This window comes from Parasteatoda tepidariorum, chromosome 1 (assembly GCF_043381705.1).
Source record: "Parasteatoda tepidariorum isolate YZ-2023 chromosome 1, CAS_Ptep_4.0, whole genome shotgun sequence".
NCBI classification, from domain to species: domain Eukaryota; kingdom Metazoa; phylum Arthropoda; class Arachnida; order Araneae; family Theridiidae; genus Parasteatoda; species Parasteatoda tepidariorum.
This window is the reverse complement of record NC_092204.1, coordinates 95996786-96010464: the sequence shown is the minus strand read 5'-3', so window position 1 is coordinate 96010464 and position 13679 is coordinate 95996786. Positions and strand designations below refer to the sequence as shown.

The 13679-nt window shown below is 30.6% G+C and overlaps 1 protein-coding gene across 7 annotated transcripts in view; it reads right to left on the bottom strand.

Annotated features, from left to right (window-relative positions):
• Window positions 1-13679, bottom strand: part of LOC107453971 (TGF-beta receptor type-1) — a 716084-nt gene that overhangs the window by 15642 nt on the left and 686763 nt on the right. For all 7 annotated transcript variants that reach the window (XM_043045483.2, XM_016070992.4, XM_016070993.4 and 4 more), the window contains one exon: window positions 788-1015. In XM_043045483.2, the coding sequence (XP_042901417.1) occupies window positions 788-1015 (228 nt within the window). The remainder of the gene's footprint in view (window positions 1-787; window positions 1016-13679) is intronic.

The window sequence follows — 13679 nt, the reverse complement described above, 5'->3', positions numbered from 1 at the left end:
AAAGAAGATCTAAGCATATGCGACAGAAGATGAAGTGGAGTCTCGCCCCGAACGCATTGATTGTCTGCTGTGCTCCGCGCGCTTGGCAGACACCAAGACGCTAGGCCCGGTTAGAAACGGTGGCGTTAAAAATCACGTGAGAGAGCTCGGGAACAAAACAGAAAAAACGAGAAAGATCCGCGGGTGTTTTATAAAAAGGGCCGCCGGCAGTATTGGACAAATTCAAGGACCTATCGAGTTTTTCAAGGACCTAAGACGTTTTTCAAGCACTTTCAAGGACCTAAATTTAGCAAAAAAAAAATCAAGGACTTTCAAGGACTCTCAAGGACCGTGGGAACCCTGTTTTATACAAAGCTCTTAATAGGCGCTTAATGTCGAATTAAAAAAGCATTCTACAATGCTCAAGGCTAATTAGAAAAGTATTCTAATTTGGCTGACACCTTTTAGGCTTATTTCAATAAGTCTATATGCTTTCAAACTAATTAAAAAATGTGTAAAACTATTAACCAACACACTTGCTTAGGTTTATTGCAATGAACTTTTAAAAAGCCTACGCACCATAAGCCTTACCTATGCTATGCTTATTGCAAACAGTTCAAAATAAATCAGCAGGCTAATGGAGCAAGATATTTTCCGATTAGCTAAAGGCATATGAGCTCACTGCAGTAAGCCTAATTGATTTGGAAACATTGGATGCTTTTTCAATCAGCCTGGCTGTTTATAAATACCGGGATAATTTAATGAGTCTCTGCAACATAAACCAAATGGAGACGGATGAGATACTCACCAGAGCCTGAACCTGATGTTGTACCATTGATCATGTCTTTGATCGTAGGATCCATGAGTGGGATCATGTTTTCGTGGTTGGCTTCAATGTCTGACCGTGCTTGCCTGAGCTTGTCTTTTTGGTACCACAGGCACAGAACGAATATGAGAATGGCTAACAGTAGGACGACAGGACACATAACAAAGAGGGCGGTCTCGTAAACGCCGAACGTGACCTCATTCGTGACTTCTAGAAAGAATATAATTGAAATTATACATTGAGAACACCAAAGTGCATCGTACAAGTATTAAAATGTCAAGAACAATTTCTTTTCAGGGTGCGTAGCCAGATTTTTTCAACAAAAAATAAGCACCTTTTAAGTATTTTTAAGCACTCAAAAAATATTTTTAATCACTTCCCCCCCTTCCCCCAAAAAATCTAAATTAGAATCTGCGCAGTAATAAAATTTTTTTCTTCTTCTATAGTTTAAAGTTCTTAATTTATAAACATAAAATCAATAAAAATCACAAACATTTTCAAAAACTTTACTACATAATAATGATAAAATAACTAGTTTCTGATAAATATTGCAAAGAAAATTGCGAAAATTATGTATTTTTTGTAAATTTAGGACGACAATCGATACGGCAAAGAAAAAATCTCTTTTTAAAAGATATAAAATTAAGCACTTTTTACAAACCCCGAATTAAAAAAGCACCCTGAAGCACTTTTTAAAAACGCTACGCACCCTGTTTTTACGTTTATAAAAAAAAGAGAAATCAAACAAAAAATGATATGCAAATAATTTAATAGCACACTCACTAGTACCATTAGTAATTCACTAGTACCAAAATAACCATTTTGAACTTTCTTGTAAAACATATGAATAAATAAAAATAATTATTTTTTTTAATTACTAATGGCATTTTTTATTTGACAGAGGTTAGAAAGATGAATAAAATTTAAAGTATATAATTATAAACATCCAATCACCAATCTAAGTTGTATGCTAAAGTAATTCCATTTTAATTTATCGTTATTAAGCATGACAGAAAAAGAAACATTCAGGCAGTACTAAAAATTAAGTAAATATTTTCACTGGTCCAAAGAATCAGTAACTCAAGGATAATAATAGTCAGTGAATATTCTTACAGGTCCGTTTACATCTCTGAAAGGCCCGCAGTGGACTGATCTTAAAGACACGGTTCCGAGTAGAACACCGAAGTCAAGCATCTTAAAGACACTGTTCCCAGTAGAACATCGAAGTCAAACATCTTAAAGACACGGTTCCCAGTAAACACCGAAGTTAAACATCTTAAATACACTGTTAACAGTAGAACACCGAAGTCAAGCATCTTAAAGACACGGTTCCCAGTAGAACACCGAAGCTAAGCATCTTAAAGACACTGTTCCCAGTAGAACACCGAAGTTAAGCATCACTGGCTGCGGTCAGCAAGCGGATGGGTGACCACTATGATCAGCCTGCGAAAGGACCGAGGGTGCGCGGCATGGGTCTTCGTTAAACTGTTCTATCGCAAAGTGCTTGACGTGCGTAGGTCGTTGGGCTACCCAAGCAGAGGAGCCATCCCCTCTGCAGAATCACCATTGCGATGGCATGTCTTCGGATCATCTTCAGGGATGTTACCTAGACCATCGCCAATAGCTAATAGTGTGACGGAAATAAAGTACCTAACCTACATCTCTATAAGACTTTTTTTTAAAAAAAAGGTGACTGAAACACAGAATGAAACACGAAACCAAAAATAAAAAAACCGAAACAGTATACCATTCTTTACATCAATTGCTGGTCCCGGGGATCGCAGATAAATTATTTTTGTGGGTCAGAGTTAAATTTTATTGATCCCGGACCACCGTTCCATTTCGAGTTCTTACATTTATTAAAGTATAATTATAAAGATTACATAATACATTCCAGAAAAGATATCACGTATTCAGGGCAACTATATTATTATTCAGGTTAAGTTAAATTAAAATAAGTATTTTATGTTTCTAAAAATTAAAATTTGTATATAACCAAGATTCAGCATAATTTTTTTTAAAAAAATATATATATATATTTCTTGTAGAATTAAATTTCTATAGTACATTTTTTTCTCCTTCCTATTTTTTTTTCTTCTTTTTTTTAAAGGAGTACTTAGTCTTCTTCCCTATTATTTCTAGATTTCTATCCTATGATCCTTTGTTGCTGGTTTGGGTGGTGACCAATTATGCCTTATGCAGCTGTCAGCGAATGATAAATGAGGGAGAGTTAGTTGAGGTTCCAGAGACAATTACGATTCTGGGCACAAGTTAAATGCAAGAATTTTTTTAAAAAAAATATTTTCTTCTTCCAGTTTTTTTTATTATTATAACCATACGACAAAATTTCTGATTCCAGTCGTTTCTTTTAAATGAAACCGACACATCAAAAGGAAGTATCACCATCAGAATAGTTTAATAGGCAGTTTATTATTATTTTTCAAACTTACGTTTGCAACACTATAATTTAAAGGCGGCAAATGCACATTCTGTAAGAATTTTTTAGATTATAGACGAGCAAAATCTTAACTCCCCCCCTCACCCTTTCAAGTAGACCTTGACCTCTTCGGTGATGTTTTATTAAAATAACAAGCCGCCTTTGTCGATCAGCTTGATCACCTTTCAAAAATATCTTGTGCTATATATAAACTTTAAGCCAACTAAAAAGTAAATTTCTTAAACAAAAGACAACATATACAAAACACTCCTACGGCCTATGATCCTATATGGTAGTGAGTCCTGGGCTCTTAATAAAAAAGAGAACAAATTGCTGATTTTTGAGAGAGGGATACTTTTGGTGCAGTCTATGAGAATAACAAATGGCGCACCCTTTACAATCTTGAGTTATATAAAAAGTATAAACAACCAGACATAGTTCATGTTATTAAGACCAATCGCATTCGATGGCTGGAATTCTATGTAAATGTTGTGATTTATATTTGCAGACACTTTCTCTTATTTCTGTTACTTTATTAATCTATTTTATTTTGTTATTTTTGTCATCAAATCAAGTGCGAGCTTATAAAATGATTATCTCGACTGAGCTGTTCTTTTTCTTTGACAACAACGTATAAATAAAAGCACAATAATAATATACACCGAAGAGCCATTACATTATGACCACCCTGTTAATAACATGTAGGACCACCTTTAGCCCTCAGAAATGCTAGCACCCGCCGTGGCATTGTTTACACAAGGTTCTGATAGGTAGTCTGAGGTATCTGGTACCAAGCGCTCACCAACTGGTCCTGCATTCCATCACATTGCGAGGGGGTAGCGTGGTAGCACAAATTTGGTTTTCCAAGTAGGACCACAAATGCTCTATTGGATTAAGGTCAGGTGAATTTGGGTGTCAAGACATGACTTGAAAGTCACTGGAATGTTCCTCGAACCAATCCATGACGATTCGACCCTTATGACATGGTGCATTATCCTGTTAGTAAACACCATCCCCCACAGGAAAAACTGTTGCCATGAATGGGTGAATCTGGTCTGCAACTATGTTCAAGTAGCTTACAGACGTCAGGGATTGCTCTATGAAGATTATGGGTCCTAATGTGCCCCATGAAAACATTGTTTCTGGGCGAGAAACCATGAAAACCTGGGCGAGCCCATTGTTATAGATGGAGGGTGGTCATAATGTAATGGTTCTTCGGTGTATATAACCCATTTAATAATTATTATAACATTTTAACAACTTATAAACTATTGCACAAAATATCTTAGAAAAGGATGATTTTTCCAATAAGCTTACGAAAAAATTTAATAATTATAAAAAATTCGGACATCATCATTATACCATCATTTGGAATCATTATGTAAAAAAAAAAAAAAAAAAAAAAAAAAAAAAAAAAAAAAAAAAAAAAAACACGAAAAAAAAGTTGCATTATTTTTTGAGTAAATCAGAATTTTGAAAAGAAAGAAAAAAATAAACGTGTGCACATTCATAAGTCTTATAGATTTTGAGCAGCAAAAAAAAACGCGTAACATTAAGCAAAAATTTTTTTTTTAAAAATGTAACGTGAAAAATTGCTATAATTTTCAAGCAAATAGGAATATAAAAGAAAAAAATAAGCTTGTTTTAAGTTCATAAACAAACAGGGTCCTTTCATTATGCCAAATTTCAACCTGGTAGTTGCACTCACGATGCGCCAGCAGAGCGGCACGCGGTGTGTTTTTTCCTACAATTTTAACAGTTAATAATTTTCGAATTAGTTACCGAATGCTAAATGTTTTTATTCCATTATACTTCATGTACATTTTTCTGTGCATCTTCGTAATTCCAAGTTTCTAAGCTATATTTTTTGCGAAGTTAAATGAAATGTAATGTAAAAGTTAATAAAATATTATCTACACGTAGTTCAAAACACAAAGTTTCTGAACAAAACTTAGAAATCAAGATTATAATTTAAAACCCATTTATAAATGTCAGCGTGTTTTAATGACCCCGTATGCAAACCTCACCTGTATCCAAACGCAGAGGATGCAATCAGAAAAAATAGATTTGGCGATATAATTAATAATAGAAGGCCGGTACACTAAGGAGAAGTCCATAAATGGTGTCACGCTTTTATTCAATATTTTTCACAATGTCCCCCGTTTGTCACGAAGTGTCACACTTTACCATACTTCACTTCTTGTCACGCTATGTTATATAAACATATAGTAACAGTTCAGAAACTAAACACGTTATAGATCATATTTCAAATTTTATTTTTAAACTTCCAACTATGCGTCTTAGTGAAATTTGTGAGCATAACAGCCATAATGATTGAATGTGTACTTAATTAGAATGAAAAAATATAAAAAGTTTGAATGATTTTATTCACAAAATGTGCGCCGGCACATTTCGTGGACTGTCCCAAGTATTCATACACCTTTTAATAATAATTAATATAGCGAGGCACTTAAACAGTTCATTTTTTATTTCTCTCTTTCACAAAAGCGAATTTTCAGGATAAATAGAGTATTTGTTAACGCGCATTGTGCAATCGGATCAGATGCAGTTAATATTAACCAATACATTGACACCATTTTGTTCACACAGAACAATGGCAATTTTGTTTCACTCATTTACATACCTTGAGTTTGAACTAAATGAGCAACTATTTTTTTTTCCTCCCACATTTAAAATACTTCATACATTTTTTAAATTTTTGATTTCATTACCATAATCATTTGATTTTTTTTTTATGAATTTTAAAATTTTATATAATTTGTAAATTTTTAACCCTGCAGCTATAATTGCTCAAAAATCCAATTTTTAAAATATTACTACTTAAAAGCATTATAGGTATAATATAACCTTCTGTTAGGTATCAAATTCAAAATTTTATATTTTAAAATTTTAAAGTCAAATCATAAGCTTAAAACCAAATGTTCTACTTTTGAAACATTAACATTTCAAGGGTTCAATATTTATATTTCAAGTGATTTATTAAGTTATGCTGCATGTATTTCATTCAATTGCTATTATGCCACTTATTGAAAATAAATAATGATGTTTTATTGAAAAAAGAGGAAGGATGAATTAGATTCAATATATTATACTAGAGGGATGCGCCATAACCTGCGCCCCCTGCTCGCTAACGCTCGCCAACCCCCGAAAATTGCTACGCAATCTTATATGGTTTGCTTCGCAAACAAAGCTCGCTTCGCTCGCTACTAACTTAGGTACATTGCAAATACACAAAATTCTAAGAATTCAAAACAACCATTAAAATCCATATAACAACTTTTTTTTTTTAAAGAAAAATTACATCTTTTTAGTAAATACTAAGTCATTAAAATCAATTTGAATTCAAATAAATGACATGTAATTCGTTAAACCTATTAGAAATGTGCTATAGTATAAAATCTTAAGATAAAATTTCTAAAACTGATATATTAACTAAAACTGATATACTGACTATAATTAAGTCTATTAAAAATTGAAATAAGTGAATTGCAATGGAAAAACTTGTATAAACAAAAATTATGTTTTTAAAAAATAATAACCATAAATGATTCACAACTTTGTTAAAAACATAAATATAAGTCTTAGAATAAATACGTGATAAGACAAACAAATTCGTGATATAAATCAAAAATCGTCAAATAAATTCGTAATATATAAATTCGTGAAAAAAGCGCTTTCGACAAAATACTAAAATAGAGATCTATCATCTAAGACTACTCACTTCTGCCTAGCTTAATAGTATGAGATTGATTATTTCAGTTCTCTTTGGTTATTTCAATTTCAGTTTTTAAAAGAGCTATATGATGAGCCACTTCAGCTAGATTTGGCATGTGACATTTTTAGCTGCAATCATTGATCGATTTTCTAGCGTTGCCATTTGGGGAGTTGTAATGAGNATATAAATCTAGATATTTGTCAGCTAGAGCAGGAGTTTTAATGGATACGGAAAACATAGATGAAAATAACTTAGACCTTGTTATACCATTCAGTAGAATATTGTTTTTAAAAGTAATATTGAAGAAGATGAAGTGGAAAATCAAATCCCAGACTCAAGTGCTAGTAAAAAACGAAAAAGATCCGATTATAAAATCGAATTAAAAAAGTAAAATTTGATGCGTCAACAAAATTGAAAATGCTGAAAACAATTTTGTAAACATATCTTGAACGCATGCATTGTGCACCTCTTGTCGTATTTTAAAAACTATTATTCAAAAATATGTAGTATATCTCGTCAATATATAATCTTTCTATATTTTGAAAAAAAGTATAAAGTATAAATATATTTCACAAAATAATATTTTGTATTTTCATGGACATCATTTTGTTCTGACCGAAGACATGTAATACTTGGAACAAAGTTGAAGCGATCTTGACCATTGTCAGTAAAAAATGCCTCAGTCAGACACCATCGTTCAAACAACGAAACAGCTATAACACAATAAAATTTATTTTATTTCATTTTATTAGTTTTAGATGAGCTTTAGTGAATTTATAGCATTTATTTAGTGAATTATTTGGTTTATTCCATATTTAAACGGTTAATAACAGGTAATAGCAAAAAATGTCCAAAAAGGAAGCTTCGCTTTACTAAGAAATCTAGTTTTAAACAAACTATATTAGGGAAAATATGAACTATACAGCTTAGTATAGTATAGAAAATGGTAATTAATTCGCATGTAAAATGATAAAGCATTGCGTACACGCAGTCCAAAATACACTACCTCAGCAAAACTTAGAAATCAAGATAATAGCGGTAGGAGCGGGATATCATTTAAAACTCATTTATAAATGTCATTGTGGTCTAACGCCCCCGGTATGCTCGACCTCACCTGCTGTATCCAACAGAGGGGGACACAATCAGATAAATGAGAGTTGGCGTGGTGACGTAGAACAACTTGGAGACAGAATTCGTAATGGAAGGCAAATACAGTCCTATCTTTTAAATTAATATTGAAAGGAAATAAAAAGTCCTCTCATTAGCAAAACACTTTTCAGGATTTCTTTTGCAACATACATAGTTTGGCAATTTAGTAATGAGGAAGACGAAAAGTCATTTGGAGTTGAATAAGAGAAAGTTGAGAAACCTTTTCCACGTTTTCAAGCCCTTAGGTTAAAAAAAAAAAGAGGTATCAAAATGGGCAAGACGTTCCATTTTTTAATCAGTTCCTGATAGAAGTAAACATGCATATGACAACAGTGATAATTATATGTTACAAAATATGTTATAAAAGAAAACAAATAGAAATTGGACAAATGAATGAAAGGATTTTAAATATTTATATTTGCGAAACTATAACACACTTACAATAAACGATACCGAAAATGAAAGAAAAACATAATAATTTATTAAGATTTTTTTTTTAAAGCTGCAAATATTTGCTGAGTAACTTTTTTGATGCATAACCGGCAATTAAATTACATCATTTTGCAGTTTACACACATTTTATATTTTATTTTATACCCGTCGTTGAACAGCCGATTTAATTTTGGATTTACGACTACTAATGTTCAACTCCGTACTCTTATAATTTTGAACCAATCCAGAAGACAAGGAAACTCCTGGATCAGTACCTTCAGAGGTATGATTTGTTATGGGAACATGGAGGACCTTGTGACTCGACAGATTTAATGTGCATCAGTCACGATTTACAACACGGGGAGTCTTCGGCCGGCGGGGATCGAACCCACGACCTCTTGGACAGGGGCTTACATATATTTTGCATTGTAGTACATTAGTTTAATTCTGTCAGTGGATCTTAATGCGGCACAAATGCATTTTGTAAGTCCGTGTAGTATTTTCGGCATAGGTAATTCCTAAATAGTGTCTTGGGTGCACGAGAGACAAGTGATTTACCCTTCATCATATAGCCACCAATATCCCCAGATTTTACGCAATTTTGTTTTGAGTTAACTAACTGATTAAGACTAAAAGACGGAAAATTAATATATACCTATATTGCCCAAAAGCAGTCAAAATGACTGGATTGTGAATGCGTAAATAAATTTGTTTAAAATTAATTTTTAATATTTTTTTATATTATTTAAAGTTATATAACAAGTTATTAGTAAATATTAAAAATAAAAAAAATTAATGTTGTACAAAAAGTCACAAAATTCTAAAAGATTGTGTCATTATATACATCATTGTTTTTCTAATTGAAATTAAGAGCAGTCAAGATGACTTCCTTGGGCAATCTAGTGTTAAATAAATAAATAAATGATTAACTAAAAAATAAATAAATAGTTAAAGAAATAACGAACTAACTAAATAAACAAATATATAAATAGTTAAATAAATAACGAACTAGCTAATTAAATAAATAATTGTTGAATTTTTTTAAGCCCGGTTAACCGAAAAGTATGGACACTGCTAATGAACTATCAATGTTGCTGATGAACTGCGTCAGTGTGAAACTACAAAATGTGTGGAATGAGCTTGATGGCAGATTTAGAGTTTTGCCATGTAACAAAAAGATCACACAATAAAAATTTGCAATAGAAGGAGTAGAAAAAATATTGGTATAATTTTTCTTGAATTTTGAGTATTATTTACAGTTACATCTTACATGTTCCCACTTCCAGATCTTGAGCGTTTTGAGGAAGTTTTCAGGTTTGAAAAATCCTGGAGAAATTGTTATTAAAATGTCCAGTCCAATATATGCTAACATTAACAAATCATAAATGCTAATTAACTTAATGGCGTTTTGATAGGTAATAAAACAAATTAGCAACTTTCTTAAAATTAAACGGAGCATTTATTTGCTGATATTAATTATATTTGTGTTAGCAATTACAAAATTAAAATGTTTGATTGCGAGCCAATTAACTTTCAATCGTAAGTTGTTTTTTTTTAACCAAAAAGTTTGAAAATAAGTTTTTTCTTAGTTAAAAGAATACACAGATCTGAAACAGCAAGCAAAAAATTAATTTTAAAAAATTGCGTTTAAAAACGCGCAAAGCTGGTGTTTAATAACCCTATATATTTACGTTAAAAAGTTAATTAAGCTTTATTTAACCAAAAACCCTTTTTAAGCTTAGAAGAATTTTTTTCTTCTTTATCTTTGTACCCATAATTTGAGGCTTAACTGATCCACGCCTTAAATGTGATGACAACAAACACCCTTAATGCAAATAACCAATCTCTCGCTATAAAAATTAGGATTATTTTTAAAAAAATTATAATATTTTCATTTAAAGGGACGGTTAATAAATTATGTTAACTCTGCGTATTTGAATCTGGTACACAATTTTACTTTAGCATATTAGCTATGAGTTTAGCGAGCTTTTCTTTTTTCAATATTTCGTGTGCTTCTGTTCTTTTTTTTTTCTTCTTTTTTTTTAAATTTTGTAATTTCCATGACAGCACAATGTTGAAACAATTTAAAAAAAAACAAAAAAACAAAAACACGTTCTATAATATTGTATGCGAACAATTCAGTGTAGTGGCATGGAAAACATCGTGAAAAGATCTAAAACATACAATCAATCTATAACAAAAATTGCTGTGTCAATTTTTGAAATCATTTAAAAGATATTGAAGAACGTTTTGTCACTAGCAATGGGTGTCAACTATGTAATTTCGTTAAGCATAATAATTAATAGTTGCAAATGAAAGACAAAATATACTAATAAATGCAAACGAAAGACAAAATATAGTAATAGATGATATAAAAGATTTTCTTACAAATAGATAAAAAAAAAAAAAAAAAAAAAAAAAAAAAAAAAAAAAAAAAAAAAAAAAAACATAACTATAAAATGTAGATCGTTTCATGAAATAAATTTTTTTTTCTCTTATTTAATAATCTTACTTAAATATAACAAAATGGCATTTTGGAAATAATTAACTCTTTCTACAATAATCTGTTCTTTTAAGACACACGTCAATAAAAATCAATCTTTTAGAGATACTAAAAGTTGCTCCGCCTTTTCCTACTTCAGACCGACAGGTGTGACGACTCTTTTCATTGGATGGGAAAAGGAACTGTACTCCGATTGGCTAAAGTTACCTGTCACTTAAAAAGTATAAGGTGGAGTCAACAAAGTAAACTATTGTCCAGAGTGGTTGAATTAATCCAATCGTTAACTATTTCAGCCCGATTAATATTATTAGCTAGCGGTTCAAGTTACTTGTTCGGAAATCTAAAAAAATTTAATATGTATATTCAAGTAATATTTTTGGTAAATTAAGTTTTAGTATGAAGAATGAGTTAAATATTAAAAATGCTAATAAAGTAAAACTGGGATTTGAATTGAAAATAAATGTTTTTTATGAATCTTATTGTTATCATGAAAACCATATATATGTTACGAACGTTCATATTGAGGTCTTAAGTTAATCTCAACAGCAATCCAGGAGATTATTTAAATATTAATAAGTCAAAATATTAATTATATGTTACTTTAAAAAAATCACACATTAAATTTTTTTTTCAACTTTAAATTAGCTACACATGATTAGTAAAGTATGAGCAATTTATTAATCCTTTTAAACATATTTCACGATATGTCTTAAAACGAGGAATTAGAATATCACATGAGAAACGTTTTTAAAGACAAAAATATGCAATTAATTATCTAACTGAAACTTTTGTAATAATAAAAATATGAAATTTAAAGAAAAAAACATTAAAAAAAAAGTGTTTAAAATATTATTGAATCAAATGAAAAGTACAGTTAATCAAAATTTTAAAATAACTTAAGAAAAAGTAGAAAACGATCTGATATGAAATCAAATTAAAAATTATTAAACAATTGCGAAAAAAATTATTTTAAATCAAATGAGACAAATTTAAAAATTATCAAAATATTAAATCAAATGAGCTCAAGATTGTGTTGAGTTACTTCGCAACGTACTTTTAGAAGTAATATGATTTTCGGCACTTAGGTTATAGTATATATTTAATTTGATGTGATGATATTCGGTGCAGAAGCAGAATTTTATTTCTTTGTTCCGTGCGTAACATCTGTGTAAATTGGCATTAAACAGAAATGGTTGCCTATTCAGGTTGTTCCATAATGAACGCCCTTAATATAGATTTTTATTATCTTTATCAAAAACGAAGTAAAAAAAAAATTATCTATATTAGGAATAGAATCATTATTTAATACAAAAAAAAGTAATAGAAATTTAAGAAAGAATGGCGATGGAAAACATTTAATCAGATTTGATTGCCAGAGACAATATAAAGAAAATTCAAGGTGATTTCTAAAAACGTCTCTGAATTTCCTCATACGAATAAATTGGTTTTATTGTTTTCATCCCACTTTCTTCAATAGAGATCCAACAGCTTTCGATAACTTTTTGCTTTTTCCTCACTATAAATATTAATTTTCGAGTCTTAATTTCCTTGTTTATTCGATTTTTCACTTCGCGATTATTCCAAAAAAAATGGACTTAGGGGAGGGGGGGGGGTATAATGAAATACATTGAATGTTTCAATTATACTCACCAAGAAGAAGCAGTGTGGATTATAAATTTCACAAAGATACAATATGGAGGGGGGGACCAAACATTTAAAAATGTTTAAAGAATATGATATCAAACGAAAAAAAATTACTAGCGATCAAAATATGAAATCAAATGCAGAGAAATTAAAAACGATCACAATATGAAATCAAAAAGAAATACAGAAGAAATTAAAAGCGATCAAAACATCAAGTCAAATGAAAAAAGAAGTTAAAAACGATCAAAATATAAAATCAAAGGAAAAACAAAAATGAATATATAATCAAGAGTAGAATTACTTCGTAACATATCTTCACAAAGATATAAGAAATACCATGTTACTTTCAACACTGATGCTATATTGTATGCAGTGCACTACAAGTAGTCGCTACTTTCTTTCATAGTTTGTAGGGCAGTGTGCAATTTTTTTTTTTAAAAAAAGTAGTGCACTGAGCCAAGCGATTAAAAAAAAAAAAAGAAAAAAAAAAGTTTTTTGCGATTTTTGGGAACTACTTTTCACGTTAGTTTAGTATAGGAACAGGGCTCTAACACAACTCATTTTTCGAATTTTATTATGGGTTCAAATCTTCGCGAGTCTGCCAAAGGAAGCAATTTTAAATGTCCCTGTGACTGCGAGTGTACAAGAATTGCGAATTTAGTGTGACGCATAACTAATATTTAAGTTATCCATTTATGAATAATAGATAATTTATCTCTTTAGTCACACTTTCACGCGCGAATGTAGGCTCATAAAACATTGATGATATTTCAAAGGAAGGAAACATATTTTCGATGTACTTCATTTCTTAGAGGAAATAAAAAAAGCATCAAAAATTTAATGATTTCCTAGCATCTCTTAAATTAAATATTCGCAGTCAAGGGCATAAAAAGTTTAAGACTAAATGAACTAATTCGAAAAAAATGTTTTAGAATAACAAACTGGCTCATATATACATGAATAAATGTTTCTA